Source organism: Hyla sarda (genome assembly GCF_029499605.1).
Source record: "Hyla sarda isolate aHylSar1 chromosome 1 unlocalized genomic scaffold, aHylSar1.hap1 SUPER_1_unloc_20, whole genome shotgun sequence".
Lineage (NCBI taxonomy): Eukaryota > Metazoa > Chordata > Amphibia > Anura > Hylidae > Hyla > Hyla sarda.
The window spans coordinates 362,003-380,274 of record NW_026607582.1 but is presented as its reverse complement, the minus strand read 5'-3'; the positions used below and the strand labels follow the sequence as shown (position 1 = coordinate 380,274).

Here is an 18,272-nt window from a genome sequence, read left to right as displayed (position 1 = left end):
TTCACAACATTATCAAAATTAGAATTTTTCAGGGACCAGTTCAGTTTTGATATTACAAATACCCCATAAATGACCCCCATTATAAAAACTGCACTCCTCAAAGTATTCAAAATGGCATTCTGTAAGTGTGTTAACCCTTTAGGTGTTTCACAGGAATAGCAGCAAAGTGAAGGAGAAAATTCAAAATCTTCATTTTTTACACTCACATGTTCTTGTAGACCAAGTTTTTGAATTTTTACAAGGGGTAAAAGGAGAGAAATCCCCCAAAATTTGTAACCCAATTTCTCTCGAGTAAGGAAATACCTCATTTGTGTATGTCAAGTCCTCTGTGGGTGCACTACAAGGCTCAGAAGGGAAGGAGCGACAATGGGATTTTGGAGAGTGTTTTTCTGAAATGGTTTTTGGGGGGCATGTCACATTTAGGAATTTCTTTTCACTAAAATGCTGGTTTTTCCCCAAATTTTTAATTTTTACAAGGGGTAATAGGAGAAAATGCCCCCCAAAATTTGTAACCCCTTCTCTTCTGAGTATGGAAATACCCCATGTGTAGACGTCAAGTTCTCTGTGGGCAGAATATAAAGTCTGAATATTAAGATCTCCCATAATATTTCTCATTTAGAAATAGCTCAAAAAATTCTATATGGATGGTATTTAACACCGTATAAACTGGCACAAATGTTCCCAGGCCAATCTAACATATGCTGGCGCTGCAATGAAGGAGAAGGCAATATGATTCACGTATGGTGGGATTGTAGAGAGATACAACCCTTTTGGTGTAAAGTGTACTCTACTCTGCGTACAATTATAGGCTACACTCCCCCTTGGGGCCCAGAAGTGGCATTACTGAACCTGGGCCTCGAGGAGGTCCATTTTGCAGATGCAGTTATAGTGGGACATTTTCTCACAGCTGCCAGAGCGGCAGTGGCACTAAAATGGAAAAGCGTAGAAACACCTGACCTTCAGTATATTATCAATAAAATCCACTATAATTATAGTATGGAAAAATCCATTGCTTCTGCTAATAACCAATTGTCAAGATTTACTTCTATATGGGCAAATTGGCTTGAATTTAGATCTTAATAACTCCGTCTCCCCCCCCCTTTTTTTTTCTTCTTCCTCTTTCTCTCTCCCCTTCCCTTTCTTGCTTTTTCCCCTGTTCTCTTCGTTCTTTTTCTTTAAACTTTTGTTGCCCAAATTTGTAAATGTATAATCCTACAATTTTATGCCAATATGTTTATGTTTTATGTATATACGAAAAGAAGAGAAAAATAAAGAATAATAAAAAAAAGTTCTCTGCGGGCGCACTACAATGCTCAGAAGAGAAGGAGTCACATTTGGCTTTTGGAAAGCAGATTTTGTTGAAATGGTTTTTGGGGGGCATGTCGCATTTAGGAAGCCCCTATGATGCCAGAACAGCAAAAAAAAACAAAAAAAAACCATAGCATACTATTCTGGAAACTAAACCCCCTCAAGGAATGTAACAAGGGGTACAGTAAGCCTTAACACCACACAGGTGTTTGATAAATGTTCATTATAATGGGATGTGAAAAGGAAAAATTTGATTTTTTACACTAAAATGCTGGGGTTACCCCAAATTTTTCATTTTCACAAGTGGTAATAGGATAAAATGTCACTGTACATTTGTACATACATTTCTTTGGAGTAAGAAAATACCTCATATTAGGACATAAACAGCTCTGCGGGCGCACACCAGGTCTTGGAGGAGCAGGAGCACAGTCAGGGGCCTCGAGCATTTACATAGCTGCCTATGGAGCCAGAAGAGTGGGACCCCCCCTCAAGGAACATTACATGGGGTACACTGAGTTACTAAATTGGGGTACAGTGGGACGTAAAATTACAAAATAGGTTGTTATGTTCCCAGATTGATGACCCAGAGCATAGCCAAAACTAAAAAATATGCCCGCCCCAAACCCTATGCTCTGAGTCATCATTCTGGGAATGTGATGTGTGTGGCCGTCCCTAACCTGTTGCTTCAAATGCGCCGCTCATGTGGAGAGCGCTGCGCATTTGAGGCAACATAAAAAAGTCCCTGATAGTGACTCAGTGACCTATGACCCAGAGAAAAAAATACCCCCAGAGGTCTTATCAGGGAAGTGTGTAGTTAATTTGTTTGGTGTAATTTATATATAACAGTGTGTGATTAGAAATCACACGGGAGGACTGGAGGGAAATGGGGAGGACTGGAGGGAAATGCACTTCAAGATTCTCCACAGGGCGATTTATGCTTTTCATTTTCACACTGGGAAGTTCCTGCTCATTATTTAACAGCATGCCCGAAATGCCATTGGGACAGGGCTGACCTGTGGCACTGCCTTTGGGAATGCGACCAGGTGAGGGAGTATTGGAAGACTATTCAGGCCTTCATTTCCCATATTTGGAACATACACATTCCCTTGGAACCACTACACTTTATCTTTCACCATATTCCTAAACCGACAAATGACAGTGCTTTGGCCACGCTCGCGGCTAAAGATGTCCATGTTACTTTGCTGATAGGGGTGAAGTGCTTATTACGCCACTGGCTTGTGGCTACTGTGCCGACGCTCACGGAGGTCAGGGATACACTAATTCATCTACTGGGATTGGAGGCAGGGGAGACTCTGAAAGATCCAGACAAACACACAAGGGCCTTCTTCTCCAAGTGGAGGAAAGTTATAGAGAGGATCATGCCTGATGGGGACAGGAGACATCTGATGAATAAATTCAGTAGGACTGAGTGGTACACTATGGAGTCTTTATGGGGAACTCTAGGAGCGCTTGCAGTAGAGGGGAGGGAATGAATGCTTGAAGAGAGCCGGTTATAATGTTTATATGTTTTGTTCTCGAATACTGTTTATTCGTTATTTCTGATATGTCTCAATGCGGTCATCACAATAGTAGACTTATTACTAGTAACGCATCTATGATGGCCGTTGCGTACAAACATGATAGTGTCAGGTGAACGAGAAGCGGTACGGAGAATATCGCTGATTTGATACGTTGGATTTATTATATTACTATATTTGCTGCAAATGTCTTGTCAATACTCAATGTCAAGCTTAACCTTTGGCGATGTATCACGCTTTTTTCTTATTATTGTATCTAAGGCATTGGAAAATTTATAAAATTGTTATATAAAAAAAAAAAAAGAAATCACACACCATTATAAGAAAAAAATTAAAGGGGGCCAAATGCGGACCCTTGAGGACCTATTAGGGGGTCAGGGGGATTTTTTTTTTTTTTTTTTAGGGGGGGTCCTGAAGGGGTTAAATATTAAGATTTAAGAACCTGACGCGTTACATTCCCTATAAACAACCTCAGGGACAATATTACATTTATTATAAGTCCAGTGTGCGGAGATGAATATAAGAATAATAAATCATATAAGAAAGAAAACCTTTATTAATAATTGGTAACAAGTTTGGAGATGCAGTATATCAGGGGTCTCAAACTGGTGACCCTCCAGATGTTGTATAACTCCCAGCATGCCAGGACATGCCCGGACAGCCGTTGGCTGCAGATAACCGTTGTCGGCCATGTTAAGGAATTTAACCAATTCCTTCAGGTACATTTGCTGTTCGAGGCCAAATTGGAAATGTTTTATCAATCAGGCCTGATAGATTGGAAGAAATGACACAGACTGGGATCTGTATACAGCGTCTTCTGACGTTTACTACATACAGCAGAATTCTTATAGACAAAGATGAAAGGACGGCAAACTCCCCAATGATACCTGGTTACAAACAGGCGTCTTATCTGTAAGTAGGAAGGACGGGAAGTGTGAACATCTTCAGACTCAGTAGCCTTGGAGTTTTCTGTACGCTCAGCAGTTGTGGTTCTTGTTTACAAGTTTCCTGGTTATAATTCTGGTAAAGTTCACACTCCGTTCATAATGAAGGAACATAGACAAGATGGTGGACTATACACAACATGGTGATGATATACAAAATGGCGTATAATCATATAAAGGATTATTATAAAAGGTTATATAAAATGTATAACAAGCAGACTTCCCTCACAGGCATGCTAGGAAATTAAGTTTTGCAACATTTGGAGGGCCACCAGTTTGAGACCCTGCAGTATATGAGATATATATATATAAATGTCAGATATCCTATGTACATGGTTAATATATAGATGTGTTATCTGCGTCATTTATTGCTCTGAATTGTCTTCTCTCCTGTGTGAATTCTTATGTTTTTTAAGATTTGATTTCTCAGTAAAACATTTCCCACATTCTGCACATGAAAATGGCTTCTCCCCTGTGTGAGTTCTTACATGTTTAACAAGACCTGATTTGCAAGTAAAGCATTTTCCACATTCTGAACATGAAAATGGCTTCTCACCTGTATGAGTTCTCTGATGTTTAACAAGATGTGATTTTTGAATAAAACATTTTCCACATTCTGAACATGGAAATGGCTTCTCTCCTGTGTGAGTTTTTTGATGATAAAGAAGACTTGATTTCTCAGTAAAACATTTTCCACATTCTGAACATGAAAATGGCTTCTCCCCTGTGTGAGTTTTTTGATGTTGAACAAGATTTGATTTGTCAATAAAACACTTCCTACATTCTGAACATGAAAATGGTTTCTCCCCTGTGTGAGTTCTTCGATGTACAACAAGGTATGATTTATTAGTAAAACATTTCCCACATTCTGAGCATGAAAATAGCTTCTCCCCTGTGTGAATTCTTTGATGTTTAACAAGCCTTGGTTTCTCACTAAAATATTTCCCACATTCTGAACATGAAAATAGCTTCTTCACTGTGTGAGTTCTTTTATGTACAGCAAGATGTGATTGCTGAGTAAAACATTTCCCACATTCTGAGCATGAAAATGGCTTCTCCCCTGTGTGAGTTCTTTGATGTGTAACAAGACCTGATTTAAAAGTAAAACATTTCCCACATTCTGAGCATGAATATGGTTTCTTTCCTGTATGAGCTCGTTGATGTCCAACACCCCTTCTATGACTTTTATTTTGCTGAACATCCTGTGATGACTGAGAAGACAGGACCTGTATATAAGGATGAGATGACAGATCTTGGCTGTGAAGGGCTGAGGGTGTATCTGGGATAATGGAATGTTCTTCATATGTATCTTGTGTGATATCATCATCTGCTTTATAATCTGAAGATATAAGATTCTCCTCTGATCTCCTGCTACAAGAATCTGCAGAGAATAACACAGATTTTATTTTAACCCCTTAACAACTCAGGAAATATAAGCTTTCTTCTGAGAACAACAAAATAGAGAATATCTTTCTCGGGATGTGCTATAAAACGTAACCTTTAATTATTATTACTAAGTTAAAAAGGTAAATTACTTAGTGTTGTTAATATAACATTGCACAATGGCAAAAAAAAGAAAGAATGCACTGGCTAAGTGCGGCTGGGCCCAGCCACACAAAGTCCCGCGCATAAACTGTTAAAAAAAACAGTGTCAGAAACTCTAAATATACCGCCAACGCGTTTCTACCACCGGCCTTGGTGGTGTCATCAGGGAAGTATATGCAAAAGACAATCGTAACTTCACATAGAAATGGAGCCCACTAAAGTCAAGTAAGTGGGGCTGTTTAAATCAAGACAACTATATGATGCTGTGGACATGATTATAACCACAGCGAATCACAAGAATCGGAGGCAATTTAAAGGCAGCCTCCAGCAGTTGCAAAATAATATGATACAATTAGCCCATGGACCCAAACGACAGAATCATGTACAAAGTATATGGCTACATCTGCACTATGACAGTCCTGTAAGGGAAAAAGAAATTGTATTTCCTCATATATATGAATATGTCCCAAGGCTCAATTGTTCAGATGCCGCTGATATTGTGCATCACCTGCAAAATAAAACAAAAGAATCCCACTCACAATAGTGTCCTGTGGAGAGAATTTTCTATAGATCTGTACGGTGACAGACTATAGTACTCACGGTTACTGCAGTTATACAGTTGTCCGGCGTGAGACACCTGCATCCAGCAGGGAGCCGGGAATTACTGGCTCTCTCGCAGGTTCCGGCGAGCGTGTGGCGTCTGACGTCACATCCGTTCATGGCCGCGGCTAAGTATGCGCTAGGCCCCGCCCCCGGTCGACGCAACCACCGAGGGCGTGTGCAGCTGCGCACGTCAGAGCCGATGCCTAATCACTTAGCGGCACGGAGCGATGATGTAGACAGATATTAGGGTATTTGACAGGTAGGTCTATGGCTAAGACACAGACATCACACTGGCTACGGCGCAATGTGTACTGAGTTCTAGCCCATCACGGACCAGAGAGGGGGGGGGGGGCATCTTTAACTCCTCAGACAATGAGTCTCTAAATATCATAGGGGATATCCGGACATTAATACTTCATTTTAAGATAATTCATTGTAATAAATTATTACAGAATTTAGCCATGATATAAAAATATACTGTATGAATTGTTCATGGGCACGGACAACAAACTTCAAATAATCATAAGTTGTTTAAGACATAGGGAGAATAGACAAGATATAAAACTTAATATTTAGATTAGAGTTATAAGGAGACGGAGGGGAGGGGGGGGGGGGTAATTGGGTGGAGGCTTGAAGGAAAAGAGTAGAGCCAAAACTCTTATTTTGCCATAACATTTTTTCCTTCATTCACTGTGCGGTACAATTATTTCTCAGGTGAATACTCAGTTTGCATAGTTTTTGTTACGCTTTACTACTTTGTAACCCCTTAAAGGGGCACTCCACTGCTCCAGGGTTCAAAACATTTTGTTATGAATGCTGGGCTCGGGCTGCGGGGGTCGTGATGTCACGGTCACACCCCTAGTAATGTCAAGCCACGCCCTATCAGTGTAAGTCTATTGGAGGGGGCGGGCTGCAGGGGGGGGGGAATGTGGGCGGGGGCGGGGATGTGTGATGTCACGGATGCTGGGATTCAAAGAATGCTGGGAGTGGCAGTTACCAACTACAACACCCAGCATGCCCTCATACAGCCTATACCTCTGCAGCAGACCCAAAACTGTGACTACCAGCATGTTGCACCATTACTTTTACTATACTAGTATATGGTGAAACATGCTGGGAGTAGTTTTGGGTTGGGTCAGCTGCAGAGCCATAGGCCGTATCAGAGCATGCTGGATGATGTAGTAAAAACTTCAACTCTCAGCATTCCTTGACACAGCCTCTGGCTTTGCAGCCGACCCGAAACTACAACTCCCAGCATGTTGTACCAGGACCTATACTATTATATATTGCAACATGCTGGGAGTTGTAGTTTTGCAGCAGGCAGAGAGCCTTAGGTTTCAGATCACTGATTTATAGCAGAAAAAATAGTAAATAAAAATATTGAATTTTTTTTTAAATAAAGGTGAAATAGCCCCTCCCCTAATAAAAGTTTGATTACACCCCCCACCCCCCCCCCCACCCCCCACTCTTCCTTTTCCCATTTTTGGAATAAAATAATGTAAAACAAAAATTTTTTTTACATATTTGGTGTAAATATCTGAACGATTATAATATAATGTTGTTAATTAAACCGCACAGTGAATGGTGCAAATGTAAGAAATAGCAGGAAAAAAAAGTATAAAAAGCGAAACAAAAGAACAATCTATACAAAAACTACAAATCACGGTGCAAATAAAAACAATCCCTCATACAGGAAAATAAAGTGTTATGGGGGGGGGCAGAAATATTACAAAAAAATTACAAAAAAGTTATAATACAATAGAATACAATAATAATATACCGTATTTATCGGCGTATAACACGCACTTTTTAGGCTAAAATTTTTAGCCTAAAGTCTGTGTGCGTGTTATACGCCGATACACCCCCAGGAAAGGCAGGGGGAGAGAGGCCGTCGCTGCCCGCTTCTCTCCCCCTGCCTTTCCTGGGGTCTAGAGCGCTGCTGTCGGCCCTTTTCACCCCCTGGTTATCCCCGGTGGCATAATTACCTGAGTCCGGTCCGCGCTGCTCCAGGCCTCCGTCGTGCGTCCCCGGCGTCATTGCTATGCGCTGAACGGCGCGGCGCATGACGTCAGTCCGCGGACCGGACTCAGGTAATTATGCCACCGGGGATGGGGGGAGGCAACGGGGCAGCGGCGCCGGCAATGGGTGCCGCTGCCCCTTCTCTCCCCCTGGCTGTCGGCGCCGGCACCGATAGTCAGGGGGACAGAACGGGCAGCAGCCCCGATAACCAGGGGGTGAGAAGGGCCGGCAGCAGAGCTCTAGACCCCAGGAAAGGCAGGGGGAGAGAAGCGGGCAGCGACGGCCTCTCTCCCCCTGCCTTTCCTGGGGGTGTATCGGGGTATACACGCGCACACACGCACCCTCATTTTTTCATGGATATTTGGGTAAAAAACTTTTTTTACCCAAATATCCGTGGTAAAATGAGGGTGCGTGTTATAGGCCGGTGCGTGGTATACCCCGATAAATACGGTAATCCAATAACACAAAACCTATATATATTGGGTATCGATGTCATTGTTTGGACACAATATAGATGGCATCATTTGTACCGAAAAGTGCGCTGCATAAGAATGGAAGCCACAAATTATGTATTTTTTGTTTGTTTTTGTGGTAAAATGATCTATCTACTTACCACCACTACCTACCTACACCGTCTACCTACCAACGTTATCTACCTACCGCCATTATCTGCCTTCATACTGGCGTTATCGACACTATTTAGGGCACTGAGGAAAGAATTGGGAAATGTGCTGGAAACGTGCGGTGCCTAACATGTTTCTCCGGCAGATACTGTGGGGACGAAAAGGAAAGAGAACGACTTCAGGAAGACGCCCCCTGTGATTCACTACATGTAACTGCACTGTAATCACTTATATGGTCTGCAGTGCCTGTGTAGAGCCGGGGGCACTGTATGGGGGGATATTAGTCTGTGTACAGGGGTATTATTCAGTATCAGTATGGCAGTATTATCCCGTCACTATATGGTGGTAATGGTGGTGGTCATGATGTGGTGCAATTATTCATCCCTTTTATTCCTTTATCACCACAAAATCCTGATGTCCCGATCAGCTGAGAGGACGGTGGGAGGGCCCTTACCTGCCTCCTCGCCGTCTGATCAGTGTTCTATTACTCCAAGACTGAAGCAGCAGAGCACTGATAACAATGATCAATGTTATGGCATAGCACTGATCAGTATATACAATCAGAACATTGCAGGTAATAGTCCCCTATGGGGGCAAAAAAATAAATAAAAAAGTTAATACATGTGAATAAGCCCCTCCCCTAATAAAATTTTGAATCCCCCATTTCTTTTTTTTTTAAATAAATGTAATAAAAAAATAAAAAATCCCATGTGGTACCGCCGTGTGCATAAATGTCCGAACTATTAAAATATAAGGTTAGCCAAACAGCACGGTCGATGGCGTCCACGTAAAAAAATACCAAAGTCCAAAATTGTGCATTTTTGGTTACTTCATATATCATTAAAATATTAATAAATTGTGGTAAAAAAGTCCCATAAAAAAAAATGGTACCGATAAAAACTACAGACCACGGCGCAAAAAATGACCCTCATACAGACGCGTATATGGAAGAGAAAAATAAAGTTATGGAGCTCAGAAGAGGAGAATTTTAAACATATTAACCCCTTAAGGACCGGGGGTTTTTCCGTTTTTGCATTTTCGTTTTTTGCTCCTTGCCTTTAAAAAATCATAACTCTTTCAATTTTGCACCTAAAAATCCATATGAGGCTTATTTTTTGCGCCACCAATTCTACTTTGTAATGACGTCAGTCATTTTGCCCAAAAATCTACGGTGAAACGGAAAAAAAAATCATTGTGCGACAAAATTGAAAAAAAACCCACAGTTTTGTAACTTTTGGGGGCTTCCGTTTCTACGTAGTACATTTTTCGGTAAAAATGACACCTAATCTTTATTCTGTAGGTCCATACGATTAAAATGATCCCCTACTTATATAGGTTTGATTTTGTCGTACTTCTGGAAAAAATCATAACTACATGCAGGAAAATTAATACGTTTAAAATTGTCATCTTCTGACCCCTATAACTTTTTTATTTTTCCGTGTATGGGGCGGTATGAGGGCTCATTTTTTGCGCCGTGATCTGAAGTTTTTAACGGTAACGGTTTTTGCATTGATAGGACTTATTGATCGCTTTTTATTCATTTTTAAATGATATAAAAAGTGACCAAAAATGCACTATTTTGGACTTTGGAATTTTTTTGCGCGTACGCCATTGACCGTGCGGTTTAATTAATGATATATTTTTATAGTTCGGACATTTCCGCACGCGGCGATACCATATATGTTTATTTTTATTTACACAGTTTTTTTTTTTTTTTATTGGAAAAGGGGGGTGATTCAAACTTTTAATAGGGGAGGAGTTAAATGATATTCATTCACTTTTTTTTTTTCACTTTTTTTTTGCAGTGTTATAGGTCCCATAGGGACCTATAACACTGCACACACTGATCTCTTATACTGATCATTGTTATCCCATAGGGACCTATAACACTGCACACACTGATCTCTTATACTGATCATTGTTATCCCATAGGGACCTATAACACTGCACACACTGATCTCTTATACTGATCATTGTTATCCCATAGGGACCTATTACACTGCACACACTGATCTCTTATACTGATCATTGTTATCCCATAGGGACCTATAACACTGCACACACTGATCTCTTATACTGATCATTGTTATCCCATAGGGACCTATAACACTGCACACACTGATCATTGTTATCCCATAGGGACCTATAACACTGCACACACTGATCTCCTATGCTGATCACTGGTTTCTCATAAGAAACCAGTGATCAACGATTCTGCCGGATGACTGCTCATGCCTGGATCTCAGGCACTGAGCAGTCATTCGGCGATCGGACAGCGAGGAGGCAGGTAGGGGCCCTCCCGCTGTCCTGTCAGCTGTTCCGGATGCCGCGATTAGCCGCGGCTATCCCGAACAGCCCGACTGAGCTAGCCGGCAACTTTCACTTTCACTTTTAGCCGCGCGTCTCAGCTCTGAGCGCGCGGCTAAAGGGTTAATAGCGCGCGGCGCCGCGATCGGCGCTGCGCGCTATTAGAGGCGGGTCCCGGCTTCACTATGACGCCGGGCCCGCCGTGATATGACGTGGGGTTACTGTGTAACCCCGCGCTATATCAGGAGAGCAGGACCAAGGACGTACCGGTACGTCCTTGGTCCTTAAGGGGTTAATGTTGGTGCATGAATTTTTTAAAGTAGTAAAATAAAATAAAACCTATTTAAATTGTGTATCCTTGTAACCGTCTGGACCTACAGAATAAAGATAAGGTGTCATTTTTACCGAAAAGTGCACTGCATAAAAACGGAAGCCCTAGAAATTGGCGAGTTTTTATTTTATTTCACCCCACAAGCAAAGTTTTTTGTTTCGCCGCAGATTTTGTTATAAAATAATTGATGTCATTACAAAGTACGATTGGTGACACAAAAAACAACAAGCCTCATGTGTGTCTGTAGGTGCAAAATTGAACGCATTATGATTTTTAGAAGGTGATAAGGGAAAAAATGAAAGTGCAAAAATAAAAACTTCCTGTGGAGCATACAGCAGCTGATAAGTACTGGAAGGATTAGGATTTTATAATAGAATTAATTTACAAATCTGTATAATTTTATGGCACCAGATGATTTTTTAAAAAATATTTTTCCACCAGAGTACCCCTCTAGGGTGGAAAGGGGTTTAACCCCTTAAGGACTCAACGTTTTTCCATATTTGCACAGTTTTTTTGTGCCACCAGCTGTACTTTGTAATTACATCAATCATTTTACCCAAAAATCTATGGTGAAAAGATATTTGTGGGACAAAATAAAAAAAAAAAAACGGTATTTTGTAACTTTTGGGGTCTTCCGTTTCTATGCAGTTCATTTTTGGGTAAAAATGACACCTTATCATTATTCTGTAGGTCCATACGGTTAAAATGATCCCCTACTTATATAGGTGATTTTGTCGGACTTCTGGAAAAAATCATAACTACAGGCAGGAAAATTTATACGTTTAAAATTCTCATCTTCTGACCCCCTATAACTTTTTTACTTTTGCGTATGGGGCATTATGAGGGCTCTTTTTTTGCGCCGTGATCTGAAGTTTTTATCTGTACTATTGTTGTTTTAATCTGACTTTTTGATCGCTTTTTATACATTTTTTTTTATGGTATAAAAAGTGACAAAAAAAGATGCTATTTTGGACTTTGGAATTTTTTTTTTTACGATTTCGCTATTGACGATATATTTTATAGTTCGGACATTTACGCACGCGGCGATACCACATATGTTTATATTTATTTTTCTTTACATTTTTTTTTTTTATGGGAAAAGAGGGGTGATTCAAACTTTTATTAGGGAAGGGGTTAAATCAAATTTATTAACTATATTTTTTACACATTTATAGCCCCCATAGGAGACTATTACATACAATGCTTTGATTGAAAACACTGTTCTGTACCAAAGCATAGCACTGATCAGTGTTATTGGCACTCCACTGCTCCTGTCTGGATCTCAGGCATAGAGCAATAGAGCGACGATCGGACGCCGAGGAGGCAGGTGGGGACCCTCCGCATCCTCACAGCTGATCGGGACATCACGGTTTCGACACAGTGTCCCTGATCAACCTGACTGAGCTGCCGGGAAGCATTTTTTATTTATTTTAGATGCGGCAATTAACTTTAATTGCCGCGTCTAAAGGGTAAATACCGGGCATCACCGCAATCAGTGATGTCCGGTACTAGCCACCGGTCCCGGTCATTGCTAGGTGCCGGGCCCGACCCTGTGTTACAGCACGGGAGCGGGTGCACCCTGCGTCCTTAAGAGGTTAGGGTGATAGTGGTCTGCGTACAGGGGTTTCATTCAGTATCAGTACGGTAGTATTATACCGTCACTATATGATCAAGGAAGGCATAAGAGGCGAGGGAGGCATGGGAGGCGAGGGAGGCATGGGAGGTGAGGGAGGCATGGGAGGTGAGGGAGGCGATGGAGGCGTGAGGGGGGCATGAAAGGCGAGGTGACAATCTGACAGAAGGCCTCCTCAAAGGGTCCCAAAATGGTGATCTCTCTCTCGCAACCTAGTGTCAATTAGAATAGTGAAAGACAAAAGCTCCTCGAGATCTCTGATACATGGACATGAGCTGTTCTGCCACAGAGGGAGAATGGACAGGGAGATTAAAGGGGAACTCCACTGCCCCAGCGGTCAGAACATTTAGTTCCAAACGCTGGGTGTGGGCTGTGGGGGTCATGATGTCACACCGTGCCCCCTCAGTGCAAGTCTATGGGAGCGGGCGTGATGGCCTCGTACACATAGGGATATTTCTTGTCCATATTCCAGCTGTAGTATCACATTAGTTTACATTTTGGGTGACTAGAAGAATATACAGCAAGAGACAGGACAGAGAGATTAGAGAATTCTACACAATTATTACAGCAGAAGAATCTGTGACCCTTCTCTATATTAAGTTGTTACTACTCACCTGGGCGGTTACCTGTAGGAACGTCCTCCTTATACTGCTCATCACTGCTCACATCTGTCTCTTCTTCTTCCTTCATATCTGTAGCCTTAATATTGTTCAGATCTTTTCCTGTAGGAATGTCCTCCTTATACTGCTCATCACAGCTCACATCTGTTTCTTCTTCTTCCTTCATATCTGTAGTATTAATATTGTTCAAATCTTTTCCTGTCAGAATGTCCTCCTTATACTGCTCATCACTGATCACATCTGTCTCTTCTTCTTCCTTTATATCTGTAGCATTAATATTGTTCAGATCTTTCCCTGTAGGAATGTCCTCATTATAATGCTCATCACCGCTCACATCTGTCTCTTCTTCTTCCTTCATATCTGTAGCATTAATATTGTTCAGATATTTTCCTGTCGGAATGTCCTCCTTATACTGCTCATCACCACTCACATGTGTCTCTGGAGCATTAACATAGTTCAGATCTTCTCCCTGATTCATAAGATGTGGAAGAAATATAGTAAAAGTCATCAGACAGTAGGAGAAGTCACGTGGGATATTATAGATGAGCAGGAGATGAGGAGTCATGGAGGGTGAGGGGACTGACCACAAGATCTTCACAGCCCTTCTACAGATCATAGGGAATATCTCCATCTACCTGATCATCCTGTGGAAGAAGAGGACGGGGACACCTCTCTGGTGCTGTTCTCTTACTGGATCTGACTGTAGGGAACACATACAGAGACTGAATTCATTCTTTACATACAAATAATGAAAGGACGTGTGTATATAGTCATGTCTATTACCTGGTGATGTGAGGGGCTGCTGATCCTCCATCATGACCTGATCCTTGTACTGATCCTTGTGTCCTTCTACATACTCCCACTCCTCCATGGAGAAATAGACCGCCACGTCCTGACACCTTATAGGAACCTGACACATAATGATACAGTCATCACCACGACCCCTCCAGTGGTGTTACTGTATAATGTCCCAGCAGTGTCACCTCTCCAGTCATCACCAGACCCCTCCATTACTGTATAATGTCCCAGCAGTGTCACCTCTCCAGTCATCACCAGACCCCTCCATTACTGTATAATGTCCCAGCAGTGTCACCTCTCCAGTCATCACCAGACCCCTCCATTACTGTATAATGTCCCAGCAGTGTCACCTCTCCAGTCATCACCAGACCCCTCCATTACTGTATAATGTCCCAGCAGTGTCACCTCTCCAGTCATCACCAGACCCCTCCATTACTGTATAATGTCCCAGCATTCCCAGCAGTGTCACCTCACCAGTCATCACCAGACCCCTCCATTACTGTATAATGTCCCAGCAGTGTCACCTCTCCAGTCATCACTAGACCCCTCCATTACTGTATAATGTCCCAGCAGTGTCACCTCTCCAGTCATCACCAGACCCCTCCATTACTGTATAATATCCCAGCAGTGTCACCTCTCCAGTCATCACCAGACCCCTCCATTACTGTATAATGTCCCAGCAGTGTCACCTCTCCAGTCATCACCAGACCCCTCCATTACTGTATAATGTCCCAGCAGTGTCACCTCTCCAATCATCACCAGACCCCTCCATTACTGTATAATGTCCCAGCAGTGTCACCTCTCCAGTCATCACCAGACCCCTCCATTACTGTATATTGTCCCAGCAGTGTCACCTCTCCAGTCATCACCAGACCCCTCCATTACTGTATAATGTCCCAACAGTGTCACCTCTCCAGTCATCACCAGACCCCTCCATTACTGTATAATGTCCCAGCAGTGTCACCTCTCCAGTCATCACCAGACCCCTCCATTACTGTATAATGTCCCAGCAGTGTCACCTCTCCAGTCATCACCAGACCCCTCCATTACTGTATAATGTCCCAGCAGTGTCACCTCTCCAGTCATCACCAGACCCCTCCATTACTGTATAATGTCCCAGCATTCCCAGCAGTGTCACCTCTCCAGTCATCACCAGACCCCTCCATTACTGTATAATGTCCCAGCATTCCCAGCAGTGTCACCTCTCCAGTCATCACCAGACCCCTCCATTACTGTATAATGTCCCAGCAGTGTCACCTCTCCAGTCATCACCAGACCCCTCCATTACTGTATAATGTCCCAGCATTCCCAGCAGTGTCACCTCTCCAGTCATCACCAGACCCCTCCATTACTGTATAATGTCCCAGCAGTGTCACCTCTCCAGTCATCACTAGACCCCTCCATTACTGTATAATGTCCCAGCAGTGTCACCTCTCCAGTCATCACCAGACCCCTCCATTACTGTATAATGTCCCAGCAGTGTCACCTCTCCAGTCATCACCAGACCCCACCATTACTGTATAATGTCCCAGCAGTGTCACCTCTCCAGTCATCACCAGACCCCTCCATTACTGTATAATGTCCCAGCATTCCCAGCAGTGTCACCTCTCCAGTCATCACCAGACCCCTCCATTACTGTATAATGTCCCAGCAGTGTCACCTCTCTAGTCATCACCAGACCCCTCCATTACTGTATAATGTCCCAGCAGTGTCACCTCTCCAGTCATCACCAGACCCCTCCATTACTGTATAATTTCCCAGCAGTGTCACCTCTCCAGTCATCACCAGACCCCTCCATTACTGTATAATGTCCCAGCAGTGTCACCTCTCCAGTCATCACCAGACCCCTCCATTACTGTATAATGTCCCAGCAGTGTCACCTCTCCAGTCATCACCAGACCCCTCCATTACTGTATAATGTCCCAGCAGTGTCACCTCTCCAGTCATCACCAGACCCCTCCATTACTGTATAATGTCCCAGCAGTGTCACCTCTCCAATCATCACCAGACCCCTCCATTACTGTATAATGTCCCAGCAGTGTCACCTCTCCAGTCATCACCAGACCCCTCCATTACTGTATAATGTCCGAGCAGTGTCACCTCTCCAGTCATCACCAGAATCCTCCATTACTGTATAATGTCCCAGCAGTGTCACCTCTCCAGTCATCACCAGACCCCTCCATTACTGTATAATGTCCCAGCAGTGTCACCTCTCCAGTCATCACCAGACCCCTCCATTACTGTATAATGTCCCAGCAGTGTCACCTCTCCAGTCATCACCAGACCCCTCCATTACTGTATAATGTCCCAGCATTCCCAGCAGTGTCACCTCTCCAGTCATCACCAGACCCCTCCATTACTGTATAATGTCCCAGCAGGGTCACCTCTCCAGTCAGCAGCTCCATCATCTTGTTGATGAGTTCTAGAATCTTATGTTCATCCATTTCCTTATTCCAGAATCCCTCACCTCTCCAGTCATATCCATCTGTTATTACATAGATAAGAATGAGGTCATGTGACATCACTCCCAGAATCCCTCACCTCTCCAGTCATATCCATCTGTTATTACATAGATAAGAATGAGGTCATGTGACATCACTCCCAGAATCCCTCACCTCTCCAGTCATATCCATCTGTTATTACATAGATAAGAATGAGGTCATGTGACATCACTCCCAGAATCCCTCACCTCTCTAGTCATATCCATCTGTTATTACATAGATAAGAATGAGGTCATGTGACATCACTCCCAGAATCCCTCACCTCTCCAGTCATATCCATCTGTTATTACATAGATAAGAATGAGGTCATGTGACATCACTCCCAGAATCCCTCACCTCTCCAGTCATATCCATCTGTTATTACATAGATAAGAATGAGGTCATGTGACATCACTCCCAGAATCCCTCACCTCTCCAGTCATATCCATCTGTTATTACATAGATAAGAATGAGGTCATGTGACATCACTCCCAGAATCCCTCACCTCTCCAGTCATATCCATCTGTTATTACATAGATAAGAATGAGGTCATGTGACATCACTCCCAGAATCCCTCACCTCTCCAGTAAGCCGGAAGAGTATCTGTAGGGTGAGGTTTATGATCCTGTCGGCCATCTTGTTCCTGTCTCTCTCCATGGTTGATGGGTCATCCAGGAGAATTCTCTTATATAGAAGATATCAGCAGAGGATCCTGGATTGGAGAAACCTGAAGGGAAGAAGAGGAGACGATGATAAACCGCACCAGATTCTATGGAGAAATAAAATCCATTTCCTGGAGATAATCTGGGGAAACATCTGAGGAGACATTATAGTCACAATGATTTCGGATGAGTTCTCCTCTATGATGACGTCCTCGGAAATTTACCAGAAAATCTTTCAGAATCTTTGGCGGCAAAGAATCAAATACAGAAGAACAAACACCGAGAACACGAAAAGAAAGACAAGAAGGTAAACGTAAAGAAAAGAGAAGGAAAAGGGAGGATAGAGGGTGAAGGGGAACAAGGGGGGGGGGGGGGGGGGGAGCATAAGGCGGGAATGGACGACCAATCACATGACCCAGCAATATAGCAGAGAACACGCTGGAGGACACAACAGGACGGCGACTCCACAGGATCCTGGAATCACATCCACGGGGGCCACGTCTGGTAGAATCTATCATGAGACTCATGTCACAGCCACAACCCCTCATGATGTCACAGCCACACCCCCTTGTGATGTCACAGCCCCTCATGATGTCACAGCCACACCCCCTCCATTCATGTCTATGGGAGGGGGCGTGTCGGCAGAGCCTGGATCCACAGAGGAGTCGGCCCAGTTCTCCATAAACCTCCTTCTACAAGATGGCGGCGGCCGGGGAGACATGTGGACACCGCGGGGAGAGAACCAGAAGGAGAAGAAGAACCTGACATATTAGAGGTAAAGACATAACAGGAATAGGGCCACAAGGACAGGAGGGCGGGGCTTCTAGCTGGGGGCCAACTGGGCGGAGATATAGGAAATGA

At 43.1% G+C, this 18,272-nt stretch overlaps 1 protein-coding gene across 1 annotated transcript in view; it reads right to left on the bottom strand.

The window, feature by feature from the left end:
* The window catches only part of LOC130298100 (oocyte zinc finger protein XlCOF7.1-like), a 79,402-nt gene extending 61,639 nt beyond the window's left edge, over positions 1-17,763 (bottom strand). The window contains exons 1-6 of the mRNA XM_056550991.1: positions 17,329-17,763; positions 16,654-16,754; positions 14,255-14,381; positions 14,107-14,171; positions 13,466-13,940; positions 4,293-5,171 (exon numbers count right to left, since the gene is read on the bottom strand). Of these exons, the coding sequence (XP_056406966.1) occupies positions 4,293-5,171; positions 13,466-13,940; positions 14,107-14,171; positions 14,255-14,381; positions 16,654-16,713 (1,606 nt within the window). The 5' untranslated portion in view covers positions 16,714-16,754; positions 17,329-17,763. The remainder of the gene's footprint in view (positions 1-4,292; positions 5,172-13,465; positions 13,941-14,106; positions 14,172-14,254; positions 14,382-16,653; positions 16,755-17,328) is intronic.
* Between the last annotated feature and the right edge of the window lie 509 nt (positions 17,764-18,272).